This window comes from Pimephales promelas, chromosome 15, assembly GCF_988280905.1.
Source record: "Pimephales promelas chromosome 15, fPimPro1.hap1.1, whole genome shotgun sequence".
Lineage (NCBI taxonomy): Eukaryota > Metazoa > Chordata > Actinopteri > Cypriniformes > Leuciscidae > Pimephales > Pimephales promelas.
This window is the reverse complement of record NC_142783.1, coordinates 25,877,669-25,897,693: the sequence shown is the minus strand read 5'-3', so window position 1 is coordinate 25,897,693 and position 20,025 is coordinate 25,877,669. Positions and strand designations below refer to the sequence as shown.

Below are 20,025 nucleotides of genomic sequence, written 5' to 3'. Positions count from 1 at the left end.
CAAAGATTTATTATAAAAACAGATCGTTTTTTCCCCCAAAATGCAATAAATCCAATAATTTTTTTTTTTCAAAATGCAATTAATCAAAATAAAATGTTATACACATTGAATTTCTTGTGCATACTATAAATCCATTGCTTTAATATAACAATATTCGGTAACATTTTAAGGGTTCATGTCATGAATTATCATGAATTCATGGATAAATGAATTATGCATTAATTCATATTAATATCATCAGGAACTAACAACGTTTTTTTTAACAGTTCAACGTTTTTCATTCATGAATTTATGGATGAACAAAACCTTAATTAAAACATTAACTAAGACGAGCACATCATCATGAATTATGATTTATTAAGCATGATCTAACGTTATGCATATCGCTGTTGTCAACCTTGGGACGTCGCCGCTGAACTTTTTTGACGGCGATCAGCTGTAAACTGGCTTGGTCCTGCTCGGTTTTCGTTGACTTTGAATAAAACAACTGAAAGTTTTCCAAAAGATCCTCTGGGGTCAGTGTGTCGGCGTGACAGAAGTTTGATGCTGTCGTGTGAGAACAAGCAACAACAGCCGGCATTTCCTCCTCCCGAGTCCATCTTCTTCCTCACGTAGCTAAATGATTCGATTTCGATGTCACGTTTACCCATGCAGGATGCCTTACCCTCCGCAGGTTCACCAATGCTGTCAAAATTATTCATTTTTTTGTTTGTTTGTTGATCGAAAGGACAAAATAGAGAAAACCTAGGAAGCCGGGTTAGTTAAAGCGCTGCCGTTACTGTTTACATTGCGTGGAATGGTGCGTTGTGATTGGTTTAGCGGATATGTGGCATTTTGCAGAAAAGGGAGACTGGCGTTTGTCGCGGTTTGGAAAGAAAGGGAGAAAACATTACATAATAACACGGCGGATATCCCATTTTACGTAAAATTAAACATTGTTTTGTATCTGGTCAGTATTGAAAAGTCAGATTTTTGCAGTAACTCATTTTTTTTAAAAATGGCGTTTATCGCGTTTTGGAACCAAACTCTTCAATTATTGTGGTCTTCACACATCCTGTATGTCCTTGTTCCAAGTGAACACATAATGTAGCCCAATTTGTTTCAAATTTTCTTTTATCACATGTGGTTTTGTTTGTTTTTCAAGGATGTCACACTGCATGCAACCTATCTATGCTGCAACTGTCTAATTTTACTAACTTCATTTAAATAACAAATAAATTCACAAACTACTGTAGTGTTTGATTGGAGGTGGATCATTTGATGTTGTGTGTGTATGTACTGTCTATATATCCATTGTTTATTTATTTATGATATTATTATTATTATATATTTAGAAGTTTTTTAGAACAAAATTTCAACCCAATTTGTCGCTAGCTACCAGTTGAGAACCAGTGTGAACTGTTTTGAGCGACTGCAGAAGTGATGCTCACGTGGAAACTCTCTGTGAAGATGTTCTGTGAGGGCCTATGTTTAATTTATGCTGTTATTAAAGAAAGAGTTGCTTTAGGGGAGATGTTCACTTTCGGTTCAGTGACTCTTTTGAAAGGATGAGTGTTTCTCTAGTACCTCCTGCAGTAAAACACAAGACATGCACTAGCTCTCAGTCTAGCCTTATTCAGCTTTATTGAGAAATCAAGATATTATCTTCAGATATGATCTTCCTCTCTGTCAAAAACTCATATGACATTTTTAGTTTTAATTTTCCCTTCAAAAGCCATATGTGAAATTAGCAAGATTTTAATGTAATCTTAGCTTTTTTGAAACATAAGCTTTTTTGAAAGCGTGCAGCTTAGAGAAGGACGGATGATGCCACAGTCCACGTTCAGGACACATCTAGCATTATAAACCTAGTAGCCCTGTCTGAAACATTTAGCTGAGCACTTAAGCACATTCATTCAGAAGCAAAAATAAGACCATTAGGCCATCAGCACTGTTTCCTATCATTGTAGCTTTATTGGAGCGTGTGTGTGTGTGTGTACGGATCTTTATACAGTCTATGGATGTGGATTTTGGAGGGGGAGGGTAAATTTGACATTGAAGTTCAGTGATGTGCTTTAGGAGCTGACACATTTGTATTTGTGGTGTGTGTGGACAAATGGCCAATGCCATTATTTAGCATATTCCACTGAATAAATTAGATTCACAGTTTTTGTTGTTGTTGTCATCTAATTGTATCATGCCAGCAGTTTTATAGAAAGCGTATTATTATAATGTTTTTTATTTATTCATGTTTTAAAAATTCATATTGTGAAAAACAGATCATATTTACAAAACATACCATATTGGCATTAGCATAAATTCTGGCACTAGTTGCTTGGCTTTAGTAAGAGTAGAATGGCTATCCAGATTTTGCTCTCCTCATCTTATTTTTTCACTAAGCTTGGTACAATGCATTCTGGGATTGCTTTCACTGCAGAGAATATGTGTGTTCTCATGATTGTTGTTAATAGTTTGTGAGTGTGACTTTTGATTTTTTTTTTTTTTTTTTACTGACGTGACGTGCTCTGCTCTAACAGATCAAAAGTTTGGAGAGCAAGATTTTTTTTTACAATAAAGACATTTATACCGTGGTCTGTCTGAATACTCGGTTCTGATTGGCTGGAAGGTGTGCTATAAAACTGTTTAGTTCCAAGCATAGACTGTAAAAAATATGGACAAACGTCTGTGACGTCATCCATAGACTCTCTGAAGAACGGGTTTGAGGCTGTTTATGGGGGGTATGGGCGGCGCCATTCTGGAAAATCTTGGGAAATACAAAATACAAATGTTCAGAAAGGATACAGAGGTGGTATGATGTGTTGGTGGTGGTATGGCGCAGCCGGGCGGTTATCAGCTGTCTATCAAAGTTAACCCTTATTTGTCGTACATTTTATATCTAATTATGATCTAAACTAATGAGTTAGAAAAAAATTCACCCCCCTCACAGAACCTATCGAAAAATACAATAAAAGTCCATGGGACCAAACTGTAAACATATGAATTTATGCTGTGAAAACGCATATTTTAACATGAATTCTATGGATATTTGTTCCCTTTTGGAACCTCCCTCTAGCGGATTTGAGATGTATTGCAGTTTTTCGCACTTCCGGATGGGCTTCATTTTTCAGATTAGAATGTTGCCGCTTGGTTCCAAGTCAGTTTAATCACGGTTCTGTATCAATGCGCTGTTTTTATTGAAGTGCGCAAACACACACAGACACATACGTCACTCGCACACATAGAAACTTGTTATCAACGCTACTTTTAGTAATAAAATAGCTAGATATAGATCTAATGAGCCGTAAGTTAGCTGATGAAAATAACAGTCAATTTTACCCTTCCGGGTAAATAACATGCCGTCAATTGTGTTAAAATTTACCGATGTTATGAACATCTCCATTTGAAAATGTGCAGGCTGAGACAAGGCTAGCCATAAGCATCCGCTCTAGAGTTTTGTTTTGTTTGAAACATGTCAGGGTATTAGAGATTATTAACATAAACAGTGCATAATCGATTACATCGATGCGTCATTCCAGCCCTAGTCTGATTATGTAGGGGCCAATTTTGTTCCTATAGTTTTCCTTTCTGCTCTTTGACATTTACTTGCTCGATGTTTAGATTACTGTGTTGCAGGAGACATTAAATCCAGATTTTACTAGAAATCAGCCTTTAATCCAGCTTCTTAGGCCTCAGAAGCTCCCTGTAAGTGGGAAGTGTCCCTCATAGGCAGAGATTTAGCTTGGTTCCCACCCTTCCTAAAATGATTACTGGGTTACAAACTAAAAAAATGCCTCCTCCTTTCCTGCAAACTCTCATTTGTTTCAACTCCATCCTCCCACACTCTAATAACAGGGGACTTCCATTTTTGACTTGCTTTAGAATAATTTACAGGGCTCACTTTGTGTAGCATTTTTGCTATAAGCTAAAAATAACCCCAACTTCAATTGTAAGTGTGTTCCCAGTGTTTCTCAGCGTTTCATTCTGTCTCGGTAAATACTTGTGTGTGCATTATTTTAATGCCAACAAAAAAAAGTTTTCTTCACTGACTAGGTGCTATGTTAGCTGAAGTAGCACTGACATTTGAATATTTAAATAATTCAATTTCATTCGTGTCAAATTCGGCTTATTTCTTTGTAAATTAGGCTTATTATAGATTGGGCCTTACAAAACTCGCTGTGCTTGGTGCAATTAATGCTATGATGTTACCACAATAAACGGCGATAAAAGCAATTAAAGGTATAAGAGATGTTTTTGCACATCTGTTAATCATGGCAGCAGTTATTCATCAGATGATCATTAAATGATAGTGAAGAGTGTTACAACCATATATCCAGATGCACAGTGTAGACAAGCACACTATCGGCTTAGAGCCAGTTCAGCACATTCTGTTATTTTCCTCTGAAATCTGACTACAACTGAAGATCTTGTGACCAGAGTTGGACCTTGTGTTTGGCCTTCAGCTGAAACAAAATGTTTTTTAAATGAAATTAAAAGGAGCCTATCCTTTCTCTCTCTCTCGCTCTCTCGGTCATAGAGACAGAGTTTGGGTGAGTGGAGACCAGGTTCACTGAGGGTGTTATGATGGCAGAAGCCAAGTGGGAAATGCCAGGCTTTTCACAGCTTTTATTAATTATGGCAGCTTATCAACTGGGAGTTGAAGGCTGATAACAGATTTTCCCGCCCCTTAGCTTATAACATGTTGAAAGGACTGGCTTGAAATGTGCAAAAATAAATAATTTAAAAATGTAATAGTTGGTGAGTTTCCTGAATGAGTTGTCAACTGTTGACTGGTTTTAGAGAGATGGTTCACCCAAAAATCCATTATATATATTTACTAGAACTAGAACTAAGTACCATTTTAAATGAATAAATAAATAAAATGAATGTATAAAATATGCTTATAATATATTTAAATATATATTTATTTTTTTATATTTTCAAACAATATTTATATTTATATTATTGTGATACTCCAAGACAAATGATAAAAGGTTAACAAAAAATGTACTGTTGATTAAAATGCTAACTTTGATATTACATTGTAGGTTTAAATGAATAGACTTGGACTTGGTGCTTGTAAGCTATGGACAATGGTGACACCAGAATAACAATATTCATGATTCTGAAGCTGAAAATACAGAATAATTCAGACGAATATGCTTGCACTGACTATATATTTAAAATAATGTCTGATTATGTTTAATTTTAAAATTATTAAATAATTTTGTAAAATAATGTCAGACACCTTTTACTGGTAACATCAGACATTTGGCATTATCAGGACCTATTGTCCCCCATTGCGTTATTATACATTATAATCAACATTATGTATAGTAGTTTAATGTAGTACTACTGACACTAAAACTCTGAAAAAATCGTTTTTTTTTTTAGTAATTTTTATTTTGGGGGAACTATCCACGATACATGTTGTTGCATTTTTGTATTGCGATATATTGTGGCATGATATATTGTTACACCACAAATATATATATATTCATATAATAATTAGGGCTGTCAAACGATTAATCGCATCCAAAATAAAAGTTTGTGTTCACATAATATATGTGGGTGCACTGTGTATAATTATTATATATATATATATATATAAATACACACACATGCTTGTATATATTTAAGAAATATTTTCATGTATACTGTATATAGATTTATATATAATTTACATGATATATAAATATTTTATATATAAATAATATTTTTTCTTCAATATACATGCATGTGTGTGTGTGTGTATATATATATATATATATATATATATATACACACACACACACACACAAAATAATTATGCACAGTGCACCCACATGCGATTAATCGTTTGACAGCCCTAATAATAATGTGTGTGTGTGTCTGTACATACACAGATATTCAAATATAATTTTATATAATTAAAATTGCTCAGATTAAACTTTCACGGGTGTGCAGAACAGTCTAGAGCTCAAGAAACAATTTTATAATAAAAATCTAAAAGTACTTATGCACCAAAGTGCTGTGTATTAGACAAACAGTGGAGTCTGGCCTCTTCCTGACCATGCCATCGCTTAGAAACACTCATCTCTCCCAAATGTGAGCCATCAGAAAATATTCTTACGGTACATTGCGTCTCTGACATGAGATTACAAGAATTCCCATGTCTTGTAGTGTCCTTACAAGGTCAGGTTCATGTGTCTTTCTCTATCACACACTAACAGTTGCACACGTTTTACTCACACTCATCCATAAGAGAGCATTCAGCTAATGAGGTCATAGCTGGAAGGCCCTGGAGGTCCCTGCCCTATAGTGGTGCTTTATGGAATAAAAGCATGAGCTCTGTGGGGTATTCAGACTCTCAGCGTGGCCTTGTTTTAGACACATGCCTGTTGGGCACTGTAGCAGATTTACTCAAAGTGCATAATGATTGTTTAGTGCGTTTTTATCAGTGATCAACAATCTGTTTAGTTGTGCCTAATGATGTATGATACTGTAAGAGTGCACCAAAGCAGCCCCAAACATTTGATTGTTTCACATTACTTATAAAATCATGACACACTGGTCTAGCTGACCAATCACTTGCACTTTTTGCAAGGAGCGGCTTCATAGAGTCAGGAACTAAACAAACAAAGCGTTACTGACAGACTGAGAAACGAGGTGCTGCAAAAATGTAAAATATGTGAAAAATAAAGTGATTTTATATATATATATATATATTTAAGCATGAAATCTTAATCTTGTAGAACCCAAAAACTAAATCAAGTCTTGTTCGTGTTTACAAGTCATGCAGACAAATTTTTTATATATTTTTATTTTAAAAGTATTTATTGTAAAAAAAAAAAAAAAACACAATTTATTTAATTAATTATTCTATTTTCATTCATTCACAAATCTCCTGAATTAATAAATAAGTAAATTATGCTTTTCTAAAAGACTTGTCAGAACGTTCTGTAGTTTCACATTTTGAACATCAAAACTCTGTTAAGTTACTGACTTTGTAGTTCTGGGACAGACTATAAGGCTTTCTAAGTTTTAAATGTCCCGGACTCAGATATTTATAACTTGCTATTACAAGACATGTTGGTCTCTGAGCCTTTAGAAGTGCAAGTTTTGTTGCATACTAATTCTATTTGATAATTATTCTTGTTCCATCTTAGACAACATAAGCAAGTTTTTCCATGTTTTTATACATAAGTAGACATAGAGAAAGGCCTTGCGTGATGTGTTATTAGAAGAAGTAAACCGAGATAGCGCGGCTTCTAAATATATATATGATGTTTATGAAAGCAAAGAGCCGTCAGGATGTAATTTATGACGACCAAGCATCATCGGTGGAGGAGAGACTGTGTACTTTATTTCAGACTTGCTCTAGGGGGGAGAAATGAAACCAAGAAGACGGGGAAGAATCTGCCTTGCTGCCCTCTAACCCCAGATGGATGCTAGAAATAGGCTCTCTGTCGTAAGGCAAGCATGAAAGAGCGGAGAATGAAGAACTGAGAGAATTGAATGACAGAAAATGTTGTTGCGAAAGCATGAAATGTGCAAATGTGCTGTTTTTAAAGAGTTTTAAAGAGTAACATTACTGTATGAGGGGGGCTGATGCATTATTCATTTTTGTTAACAAGTTTTAAGTAAAAAAATATTTATATAAATTCACATAAAATTGAGGAACATGTATGTGTCTCCTAGTGTTTTAGTGGTTTTTATCAGTTTCAATCAACTTTTTGTCTCAACTACTTTATTGTCCTGCGGCGTGGCAAATACATTTAATACTTTTTTTAAATTTAAAATATTTAATGCACTTAATACAAGCTTATTAAAGCTGTACGGAACAGATAGGGCCAAGCGATAATAAAAAATAAAACCATCTCGAGACTAAAGTCATTATAATGCGAGATTAAACTCGTTAAATTTAGAGAAAAAAAATTGACAGAATAAATCTTGAGAATAAACTCATTAAATATCGAGATTAAAGTCGTTGTGTTTCGAGAAAAAAATTGTTAAATTTCGAGAAAAAAGTTGAAATACAATCTTGAGAATAAACTCATTAAATTTTGAGAATAAAGTCGTGTTTCGAGAAAAAAACTTGTTAAATCGAAACACAACATTATTCTCGAAATTGAATGAGTTTATTCTCATGATTATTTAGACTTTTTTTCTCGAAATTTAACGAGCTTTTTACTTATTAATTACGTCTTAATTCTCGAAAATTAATGAGTTTATTCTCAAGATTGTATTTCGAGTTTTTTTTTTCCGCGAAACACAACGACTTTATTCTCGATATTTAATGAGTTTATTCTCACGATTGTATTTCGACTTTTTTCCTCAAAATTTAACACGTTTTTTCTCGAAACACAATGACTTTATTCTCGATATTTAATGAGTTTATTCTCAAGATTGTATTTCGACTTCCTTTCTGTATCTTATTCATCAGTTCCTTTGATCATGTGCTGCTGCACTTCCAGTTCTACATCTGGGTTTATGGAGCGTGTGGCTGGATTTGGGTGTTTCTGTGGGAGATGGGTGTGGTGGTATGTAGAATGTTGTTTAGGGTATATAGGAGTCAGGGTGGAAATCTGCCTAGCTTCATTTGGCACACCAACAGATTCACTTTGTGTGAGCTGGCATATTGCTAGGATATTGTCTGTTTACCTCTTAAATCACATTTTAATGCTTTTTTTTCTGCATGAACATTTCTACATCCCTCAATCCTACCCAATACCCAAACTTAACTACTTCCTTCCTTTCTAACTATTAATAAGCAGTAATTAGGAGTCTATTGAGGCAAAAGTCGTAGTTAACAGTTAGTTAATAGTGAGAATTGAGCGCTAAAGTGTGAACGTTAATATAAATGGGATAATTCATAATTATGTTGGTGTGTAAGCTAGCCAGGTATAATAATGCTGTACACACTTTTTACTCACACTTTAAGTTAATTGTTCACCCTGACAACAGAAGATTTCTATTTAAAGAAGCAGAAAACCTCATGTCTTTAATTAAAACATGTTCTCATATCATAGTCAACACGGTTACATTCCTGCCTCGCTCGTTAGCTGCCTATTACACTATATAATTAGGACAGATACCAGACCCGCCCCTTGCTCAGTGTCTTCAAACAAATTCAGCGGGGCAATTATTGTACCATAATACCACGGGAAGGGCATTTTTGAAGGGTTTGACGGGTTGTGTATGTTTTTATATCGATTATTTGAGAGTCTCTTTTATTTGCACAGCTAAATATTATACACAAATACACACACAAATAGTTGTGTAATCGAGTTGTTGCTAAGAGACACTTTCAGTCTGACATCTGTATTTCATTGTAATTCATCGTTGTGGTTTTTGTTGTTGAGCAGAGTGAATCTTTAACCAGTGTCCCGGTTTCTTCCTCACAGTGAACAGAGTATATGTCAAGCACGAGCCTCTGTGATGATCTATGATGACACCAGTAAAAAATGGGTGCCAGTCAAACCGGGCCAGCAAGGCTTCAGCCGCATCAACATCTACCACAACACCGTCAACAACAGCTTCCGCGTGGTGGGAGTCAAACTACAGGACCAGCAGGTGAGAAGCCAGAGAAGAGACTGTGTGATTTGATCTTACTGTACACAGTGTGTGCTTTATTTTCACTGTCGCCTAGTTCTGTTTGTGGCATTTTACATCTTAACATCTAAAATTAGTTTCTGTAGTTTCCTAAACCACCATTAATGTGAATGTATGATTGACCCGAGAAAGGTTTTCCCTTGAAGAGTATTTGAAATAACTACATAACTAAATGTCGCCACTCTTCCAGGTCGTAATAAACTACTCCATTGTGAAAGGCCTGAAATATAACCAGGCCACCCCAACTTTTCACCAATGGCGGGATGCGCGGCAAGTTTACGGGTTGAACTTTGCCAGCAAAGAGGAGGCCACCACCTTCTCCACTGCCATGCTCTTTGCGCTCAATGTCCTGAGCTCTCAGGATGCAGGTAATTTACATGACCTTGTTTTTTTTTTTGTTTTTTTTTACTGTGCACTTTCTGCTGCATTACTCATATCTGGTGTTTTGTTAGGTGTTACTTGGATTATTTCTGTATTTTTTTTTTTTAGAGATTAGCTTCAAGGGCATCCAATTTCTTTGTTTTCACAGTATTTTTAATTTTGATATTTTTAGGTCAAACCGTTCTTGTCTGACAGCCATATAATGGAGGTATATGGGGTCCACCCATGTGTCCACCTCAAAGAGCATGCACAGAGAAGTCCAAATTAAACATGATTTAATGACTCGTAAATGTAAGTACACATTGATGGCCTAAGACACGAAACGAGCGGTTTGTGTGAGAAAACGAACCGTGCAAGAGATCACTTCTGGCGCTTGTGCAGACCGAAGCGCCCGTGCCTTCAGATCACTTGGACGTGGCTGTGGTTGCAAGAGGTAAAAACGATATAAATACTGTTCGTTTTCTCACACAAACCGCTCATTTCATATCTTAGGCCATCAATGTGTACTTACATTTATGAGTTATTAAATCATGTTTAATTTGGACTTCTCTGTGCATGCTCTTTGAGGTGGACCCCATAGACCTCCATTATATGGTCAAAATCAAAATTGAAAATACTGTTTAAACAAAGACAGCTACATCTTGGATGCCCTTGAGGTAAGCTAAAACATATCGAAAATTAATTTCAAAGTGAACTATCCCTTTAAAGGCATTCGAAGTAAGTTTTTGGGAATTGTTATTTGCCATGAGTCGACATCCTACACAAACCCATTTGACTTCTGTGGAACCCACATGATTTCATGAGTAAAACATTGCCAGTATATTTTTTGCAAAGAAATGAATACTTTTATTCAGCAAGGATGAATTAAGTTGATTCAAATGCTTTGAATCATCGTTTCCACAAAACTGTTTTCAATGTTGATGATTACAGTAAGAAATCTTTCTTGAGCAACAAATCAGCATATAATGATTTCTGAAGGATCATGTGACCCTGAAGACAGGAATACATTTTAAAACATAAAATATAAAGTATTTTATATTGTAATAATATTTCACAATTGTACTGCTTTGAGTGTTTTGGCTGCATTTTTTTAAATATAGTTTGCAGTGTTTATCTCTTAAATATCCATGAACATGAAGAGATGAGCGTAATGCAGGTGTTACTACATTCTGGTGCTGATCGCTGTGTTACAATTATTTAATTGTAACTCATCGCAAAAAAAAGGCAGCTAGTAGTCAGGAATATACGGTAAATTCACACTGAAAATATTGTTGTTTGGGTCTTATACGTGGTACCCTTAACTAGTGTAGTATAATTCTTATTTAAGAACAGCACATGGGCCTCTCTGGTTTCAGGCTGCTGCTACTTATAAGATGTATGAGGGGGTGTCACAGCCCTGGTTAAAATATCCATGGAGCCAAACAGTCTCAGACCACGGGTGCTGCATGTTTCTTGCTTTTTGGGGTGGGCAGATTGGAAAGGTTGTTAGAAGTGCTGCTCGCACCTCAGCATGCAAAGAAGAGAGAAGCTGGTGTTCACCTGCCTGAACTCACCTGTCCTGAGTCCTGCCTGTTATTACCAGTTCCCACCTGGCAGTGGAGCTCAAACTGCACAATTATAGATATATGTACATAGATTAAAGGCACCTAATAGGGCTGTGGAGCCATGCTTGGACCGGAGTTTTCCCCGGGACCAAACCGACGGATCAGCTCCAGAGTAATAAAACTCAGCAGTAAGTATTGTTGAGGGTTCAGTCACACATATTAATGCGATGTGGTTTCTTTGATGAAGGATGGGTTTGTGGTGTTTTTTGGCACGATGCCTGTCAGAAGATTCTGATGAGGTGTGAAGATTTTGTTTTTGTCGTGACTGTCGTCTTTTGTGTTGGCCGTTTGGGATTCGAAAACCAATTAAAATTTTTAGTGAAACATAACATAATTAATACTGCTGGTAGTTTTATTTTTAAATATTTAAATAGGATACCCCATTGATTGACTCATATATATCATATATCACATCAAAGACAAATAGGGAAAAAAGATAAACAACAAAAACATAATAAAAGTAATATCATTAATAAAAGTACAAAATAATAAGATTGCTATTACAGTTCTTGTTGTTGTTGTTGACACTTTGTTATATTAATTATTTGCTAAAAATTTAAACAGCTGACAGAAATTGTTTCATTGACTATATTGTTATTTATACCTTACATAACACTTACATTTACAGGTTTTATTTTAGGTTAACATTTTAAAATACTGATTTATATTATGCATGTGGTGTGTTTATAAAAAAAAATGGTAGGGTTTATCAAACAAATGACCAGCGGTTCCCCTCATCCAATCAGATTGTATCTGTGTTTCCACTTGTTATCTCAGTTGACGTCATCAACTCAGCTCAATGATCACGAGGGTATTTGGTACAAAGGGAGTGCTGCACGCAACCATCAAATGTGTGTCATAAAGTACTGTACATATTGACCTCACAAAAGTTTGATTGCAAATATATCGTATGATTTTTTTTTTTGTGTTTCCCCTCCAAAGCTTTTTAAGTATTTGACCATATATCACAATAAAACCCAGAGCTCCACATTCGAGTCTCGAGAGGCACTCAAAACTAAAAACCCATTAACTTTATTCAGCATCAGTCGCACCAACCATTTTAATACACTCAAACTGCAGCCATTTATCAGCATGTTGCTATTGCAAGGGATTCAATCAAGTTTATGAAATAAACCACACAGTGTATTACGCTGCCAGGACCTGCAGCAGAGATGGATATGTGATCAGGAGTAATATCTTTGCTTTATACGCTGTCTGGTTACACAGTGCACAACTTAATTGATATCGAGCATTATGGTTGAATCTAGAACACAGCATTATATTTTGTTAGAGAGGTGTCAATAAAAAGATATTTCATCTACTTAATGGGCTAAACTCCTTACGGAAAGATACTTGCATTTGTTTATATCCAATATACTCAACAGGATTTGGAGGATTCGAATGATCTATGGTCTGCAAATTGGCATTTCATAATTCTGTGTGTACATCAGTTCTGTTCAAGCTGTTGAATTTCCTCTTTTCCTGGCTGTCTCTAGCCTATCAAAAAAATACCAAGTTCTCATAGTACCCATGCGGTTTCAGTGAAATGATATTGTATATCTGTTTTAGTCTGAGTAAGCTTGATCATCTGATTTGTCCATATGTATAGAGATCCTATATTGACTAATTTTTTATATGATCAAGTTGACTAACTTGAAGTTTTTCCGAGATGTATGTGATGTTTTCTATATTTCAAGAGTTTCAGTAGTTTCTCTCTTTATAGTGTCTGTTATGATGTTCATCAGTGATTTAGGGACAGATAAAATGAGACCATCTGCACGACATTGTGTGAAATGCTGTTTTCGTGTGACATGAATATATTCCCATTCCTGTTGCTTGAGGGACTTGATATTCAGTATATTCAGATTTATTTAATTTTTTTAGCCAATGACAAGCTGTTTTTCTTCTTGGAATCAGCATGAGCACATACTTTAATATAGTTATTCCTTTTTTTAAATAAGCATAGTTTTATTACACTGAGAATTATGACAGGGATATTTTTGTACTCTCATTAAAATATGGACCTTGGTTTATTATTTTTGGAAGTCATTAAGTGTTTTAGGATATGGCGCTGCATAATGGCATTACATTAATTGAGACTTTTAATTGAGCTCCAGACACGGATCATTTAATCATTAAATGTAGAAGCAGAATCCCACCTGTCTTCTGATCAACTGCTAATGCCAAGGTCTTCGAAACTGTTTCATTTATCATGCTTATTTACTCAATCTGTGATAACTGTTCAAAGAAATGCCATATTTTACTTCCTTATTAATCAAGCAGAACTGTATTTAGTATTTATTATATGTTTTTGATGCTCTGTGCAAGTTGCTGTTTATGATCCTCTGCTATGAGATTTATGCTTTAAATGCTGTGGTCCCTTTATTAGGTGTATTATAGAAAACATAATACCACCACTGTGATTAGTGTAATTCTTTGTTACTTCAAGACATCTGGTGGTGCTTTTTTATTGCTTTTTATTGTTTGTCAGCAGATGGTCAACTAAATGTGGTTGAAATATTGCCAGTTGTTTCAACGTTGAAGTAATGTGGATATGGCAATGAGACAATGTTTAATGCTTAATGGTTATAAAAAGGGTTAAAATATTTAGAAATCTTTAAATTTGAAAATTTGAAAAATTTGTACTAAAAGTAAGGTGTTCAAACAATGTTGCGATATTGACTTTGATTCCTTTTGCAAAAATACGACAAAATTAAAAAGTGATTGTCTTGATCCATGTTACTGATTCTTGGTAGAATTAAACTTTGAAATGTGGTATTTGTGCATTATAAAATTTTAATTTAAGGGATTATATTTACTATATAATTTATTGTCTATTAATATTTGCTGACAAGTATTTGAGAAGGAAATGTTAATACATGACATTATTGTGGCAGATGAAGTCACTGAATAGACAAAATTACAAAATTGGCAGTTCAAGCCAAGAATAATATATATAAAGTAGTGCTGTCAAATCAATTAATCTCAGTCAATCACATGCAACATACACACAAACTTTTATGTTAGACCCAATTAATCACGAGTAATCAATTTGACAGCACTATCTTATAGTTGTTATTCTTGGCTTGAACCGGCCTTAAAGCCACTTTTTGTAATTTTGTCCATTCTTATGTCATCTACCACTTAAAATCTCAAGCTCTTTAAAGCCAGGTGGATTCTGATTGGCTGTCAGTGTTTTTATTATTCATCATCTGGAAAAAATGGTTGTCATTGCAATAATATCGTTCCTCCATGTTGGGTTGGTTGTAGCTGTGCTAGCTCAAAAGTTTAGTTATAATTATATTCATCGTTCTTGGCATGAACAGGCCTTTAGAAGATTTTAATACAGTTTAATAAATATATATTTTTAATTTTTTCTCTCTTTACATGCATGTACAGTATTTGTCCAATGCACCCTTTTCAGCGTTTTTGAGAACCTCTAGCTGTGTGAACAGCTCATTATAGTGCCACCTTAAATTTCACAGTAGATCATAGAGGTAAACTCAATTATGTTTGATGGCACCTAGCAACCAAAGATTATCAACCACATTAGATATGGCTACGCTAAGGGCCTCTCTCTGAACAGAAGGGCCTTCCTTCCTCCCTTGAGCTTCCATGCCCCATACTGAGATCCTGAATGTCATATGACGTAAATAGTCATCATCTCAGTAACCTGAGAGCCATGTTTACCATTATTAGCAGAGCTCAACAAGTTCAACAGAACAATTATGGTTGCTTCAGAATGACTGCTAAATCTACCAGTGATGAGGTGTTTGGTATGAGGAGCAATTGTGACATGAGATTATTGTTTAGTTGTTTTGGCATAATATGGTTTGGTCTCATGATGGATTTATTGGACTGTAGTAGTTTGATTAGTTAGCACTTGGATATCTTTTTGCTGTTGTTGTCAAAGGCCTGTTTCTAATCAAACTCATTCAGTTGTCAGTTAGCTAGTCAAATTAGGCAGATGAGATGAACTGTTTTTTGTGACATACCCTGATTTGTGAAAACCATACAAAAGCAGGGTGGCAGTGGCTCATGTAGGTTGTCTACAAACCGGAAAGGTTGGTGGTTCAATCCTCAGTTCCACCTGACCAAGTGTCGAGGTGTCCATGAGCAAGACACTTAAGCTCCCGACGAGGTAGATGGCGCCTTGCATGGCTGACACGGCCGTCGGTGTATGAGTGAGTTAATGGGTGAATGTGAGGCAAAATGTAAAGCGCTTTCGTGGCCATCTGGTCTGTGAAACCGCTATACAAATGCAGTCCATTTACCATTTTACCAAAAATAAAAGAAAGCGCATAACTCATACTGTATTAAACAGAGTTAACTGCAGCATGATTTGAACTCACCAATATGTATTGTTGTGTCGTTTATAAACTATACTGCATACGAAGAATGCAATAATAATATGTTTATTTTATATATCGCCTTTCAGAGTTCTCATGTCGCTTTAGAGTTAAGTACATAGAAACAATAAAAATAAACTGAGATAGTGGAACATAAACATAGAAATCAAGGGAAACAAGTAGCGAAAAGATACATTTTAAGGTGACTTTTGAAATCGTGTAATGATGAGAGGTCGCGGATGTGTTGGGGAATTGAATTCCAGAGAGTTGGGGCAGCAGTAATGATGACATAAACCAGCTGACCAATGTAAAATCTGTCTTGAAACAAAACTGGTTGAAAACATTTGTACTAATCAAGTCTAGCATTTGGTGTCAGAATATATGAATGCAATCTGACACATTTTACAGTTCCTGAGAGACAGTTAAATAAAACCTATATGAGGTACAATTATTTTCTTTTTCTTCAGGTCCAGCAGCTCATCGTCAGAATGGACCGGTGACTGATGATGCCGATGCTCAGAGGAGGTGCGGACCGTAACTAATGATGGCATTTACTCTTTCTGAGACATCTTTAACATGTTAATCGAGCTTTTTTTAATAACTGGAGACTGTCCTGAATTACACAAGATCCTCCTTTAAAGTAGTGTGGAATGTTTTTCTGGTTTCCTTGAAATGTGTGAAGACTCATCAAAATATGCCTGTTTATTTGAGCACCATCCTGCCTGTTCAGAAATGACTCATCAATACATTGGTTTTGCACTCAGCATGGCTGTCATGAAGATTGAGAACACCTCTGAATTGCTGTCATGACATGAAGTTTAAAATTGAGCCCTCTAGTGGTCAGATGCAAAGCAGAAATCTAGCCTATTTAAAACTTGCTGAGCTCAACAGGACACACTGTGAATAATACACATACATTTTTTTGCTTTCTAGTGAGCATGTCTTTGTGTCAGTAAGCAGTTTATTCAGTGGATTGAGAGTGTTTAGATTTCACTTTATTTTTAAGTGAGTTAACATTTGTTTCTAGGCAAATAATGGACCAGCATCAGATGCAGATGGAAAGGGAACGACGAACATCAGGTTCTGCAGGTAGGCTAAAAATGCCACATCTCGGTGGAATATGATACGAGACTACATGCTGTGCAATTAAAACACACCTTCACACACACACACACACACACTCATAAAACCACTACAGATTAACCCTGCAGGCTTTAGTGGCTGCTTGGACAAGTGTTAACACTGAGGAATATCAAATTTCCATGGCCGGAGAACAGATCCCTGTTCCAAACAGCACACACTGCCCATCGTCTATCATACACACATGCTCTCTTTCTGTTTCATCGCCTGCCCAAGCTTTAATCAGTTCAGCCAAAACAGTCATCTTTCATAATGCCATTAACAGCATTCTGTTTTGGTGAATCTCATGAAACATGTCAATAAAATTAAGCCTGTTGTTGGACAATTAAAATTTGTGCATTATTTCATGATAATTAATCCCTGTTGTCAGTACTGTTATACAGATGTCATTGTCATTTATGTCATTCAAAAATATAACAATAATATACTTGACAATTTACATATTTACATTTTTCAATTCATATCATGGTAGTTGTTGAATATAGTTTTTTATTTATATTTACATTAATAAGTTATTTAGTACTATTTATATGTATATATATATATATATGTGCTCAGTAAAAAAAAAATAGGTTTGAGTACTTTAACTTTATTAATTTTAATACTTGTGGCACAGTAATATGAATGAATTGAGAATCAACTTTGAGAAGAACTAATATTGTTTTCTGAAAAGTAGTTTTAACATTATTGTAATGAGTATTTGGAAGAGGGTGTTTAATTATCATGAAAATACATGAGTTACAATGAAATTAATTTTGTTATTTCTCCATTTTTATTTGTCTGAAATCTGACCGAGATGTTTTTGAGATTCACCTGTAGCATATAACAAGCTTTAAAAGTCATATATTTTGCTCACATTTCATCTTTTTCAGTTCCTTTATACACTTTGATGCTTGATTTTTTTTTTGTCACTCATATTTTCTCTCTTTTCGTTTGTCATTTGTGTTGAACCGTTTGTCTCTTTCTCCGTTTCTTAGTCTCCACCCTTCAGTTTAAAGTGTCAGCATCTGCCTCTCAGTCCGAAACCTCTCCGCATGACCTCAGACTGTATCGGGCTAACACTCTCCCCCCTTCCTATGCTCACCTTAACCCCATGCCACCTTCCTCCCACGCCTCCTCTTCCTCCCAGGAACGGGAGAGCGGCTACCGCACGGTGGACTCCCCTCAAAAAAAGGCCCAGCAGCTTTCCCAGCTATCCACCTCTCTGGCTTCTGCTTTCTCCCCCGTACAGCCAGGTGTCACCCCTCCACCTCGCAACGTCAAGCAAATCCCTCTTTCTCCTCCAGCGGCCCACCTGGACCCCAAACACGCCACTTGGTCCTCTAGCCACATGTACGCCCCTGTACCCACTGCATCGCCCTCCGTTGGAATGGCAGTACCAGTCAAACAACCTGCCCTGCCTGTTGCTCTCCCCCTGCCACCCCTAAACAACGGCCCAACTTGTGGCCCCAAAGCTCCCGTTAACTCTTCCCACTTTGTGCCCGTAACACACAACCAGCAGTCATCCAATGGCAAGGGAGAGGAGTGCTACCCATACCAAAACCCTACTTTGCAGGTCACCTCCAGTGCACCACTGAACCCTCACTATCCCATCCAAGAATTGTCCTGCCCCCTGCCCCCTCTCATTGGCCAGCCCACCCAAGGCCCCGCCCTCTACCCGCAGCAGCTATACCAGGCCACAGTCCCATTCGACACCACACCCACCTCTCACAAGACGTCTCCTTCGCCTGTTTATCAGAACACCACAGCGTCCAGCAGTAAGTATTTCAGACACCCATCAGCTGCCCCCTTCGTAATTATTTGCCCACCACAAAAAGACTTCACACACCTGTCCAGTGGAATTGGGCTGATGACATGCTGATCCAATGAGAACAGAACAGTCTTTGTACTGAAACCATATGCAAATACCGGCCCGTCAGCATTGTCAATAAGGCAGTTGGCTTTTGTATTTGTGTTATACGACAAAAATCACAGACAGCAGATCATTTGAACAAACGGCAGCTGCCTCACCTTCGTTGTTCTGAATAGAGGAAGTAGAATTTAAGATTTTAAAGTAAACATATACATCACAGTAATGTTCATCTGTGTTTGCTCAAAGGTGATTTATTTGTATTGTTAATGCCATGCGTCACACTTTAAACTAACATTATGTTCCCTTTTCTCTCCAATTTTTTTCTGAGAGCTTTTGCACTTTGCAGATCATGAATGTAAAATGTGTGGTGACAATGTGGATATAGCCTGCTGACCCAGGGCCAGTTTTAGAGAGTATTGGGCCACTTGACAGATTCTTTCTTTTGCTCCACTGAATGTAAATTGCACTTTGGAAATTTAAATGCTTAGTTTTCTCTGATGTATTATTATTCAAATTCTGCTGATCTGTCACCAAGGTATGTTATCTATCTGGCTGAATGAGGTTTTGTCAAATTTGCAAAAATTCCCTGGAAGAAATTAATTGAAAACTACAAACCAATCAGAACTGTATTGAATATCATTGTTTTTTAGCAGTGTGTTTTATGTTTTTTGTATGGTAACCATATTCAACCATTCAAAAGTTGGTAGTCGGTAAGATTTTTTTAAAAGAAGAAGTTTTTTAAAAGAAATCTCTTATGCGTACTAATGCATTTATTTAATCAAAAACACGGTTACATAAAGTAATGTTGTGAAATATTACAAATGTTATATATTTTAAAAAAATTCAGAAGCTATTACTCCAGTCTTCAGTGTCACATGATCCTTCAGAAATGATTCTAATATGCTGTTTTGATGCTAAAGAAATATTTCTTATTATTATCAATGTTGAAAACAGTTGTGCTGGTTAGTATTTCTGTGGAAACTGTCATTTTTCTTATGACAAATCCAAGATTCTTTTATTAATAGAAAGTTCAAAAGAACTTAAAGCATCCTTGCTGAAAAAAGGTATTCATTTCTTTCAACAACAACAAAAAAAAATCTTAATGGTGCCTCACTTTGGAACAGCAGTG

At 36.0% G+C, this 20,025-nt stretch overlaps 1 protein-coding gene across 7 annotated transcripts in view; it reads left to right on the top strand.

Annotated features, from left to right (window-relative positions):
* Positions 1 to 20,025, top strand: part of evla (Enah/Vasp-like a) — a 32,789-nt gene that overhangs the window by 9,493 nt on the left and 3,271 nt on the right. For 4 of the 7 annotated variants that reach the window (XM_039668836.2, XM_089120424.1, XM_039668828.2 and 1 more), the window contains 5 exons: positions 9,363 to 9,531; positions 9,761 to 9,938; positions 16,372 to 16,429; positions 16,932 to 16,993; positions 18,022 to 18,801. In XM_039668836.2, coding sequence (XP_039524770.2) covers positions 9,363 to 9,531; positions 9,761 to 9,938; positions 16,372 to 16,429; positions 16,932 to 16,993; positions 18,022 to 18,801 — 1,247 coding nt within the window. The remainder of the gene's footprint in view (positions 1 to 9,362; positions 9,532 to 9,760; positions 9,939 to 16,371; positions 16,430 to 16,931; positions 16,994 to 18,021; positions 18,802 to 20,025) is intronic. The other 3 variants (XM_039668869.2, XM_039668859.2, XM_039668850.2) reach the window with 1 other exon arrangement.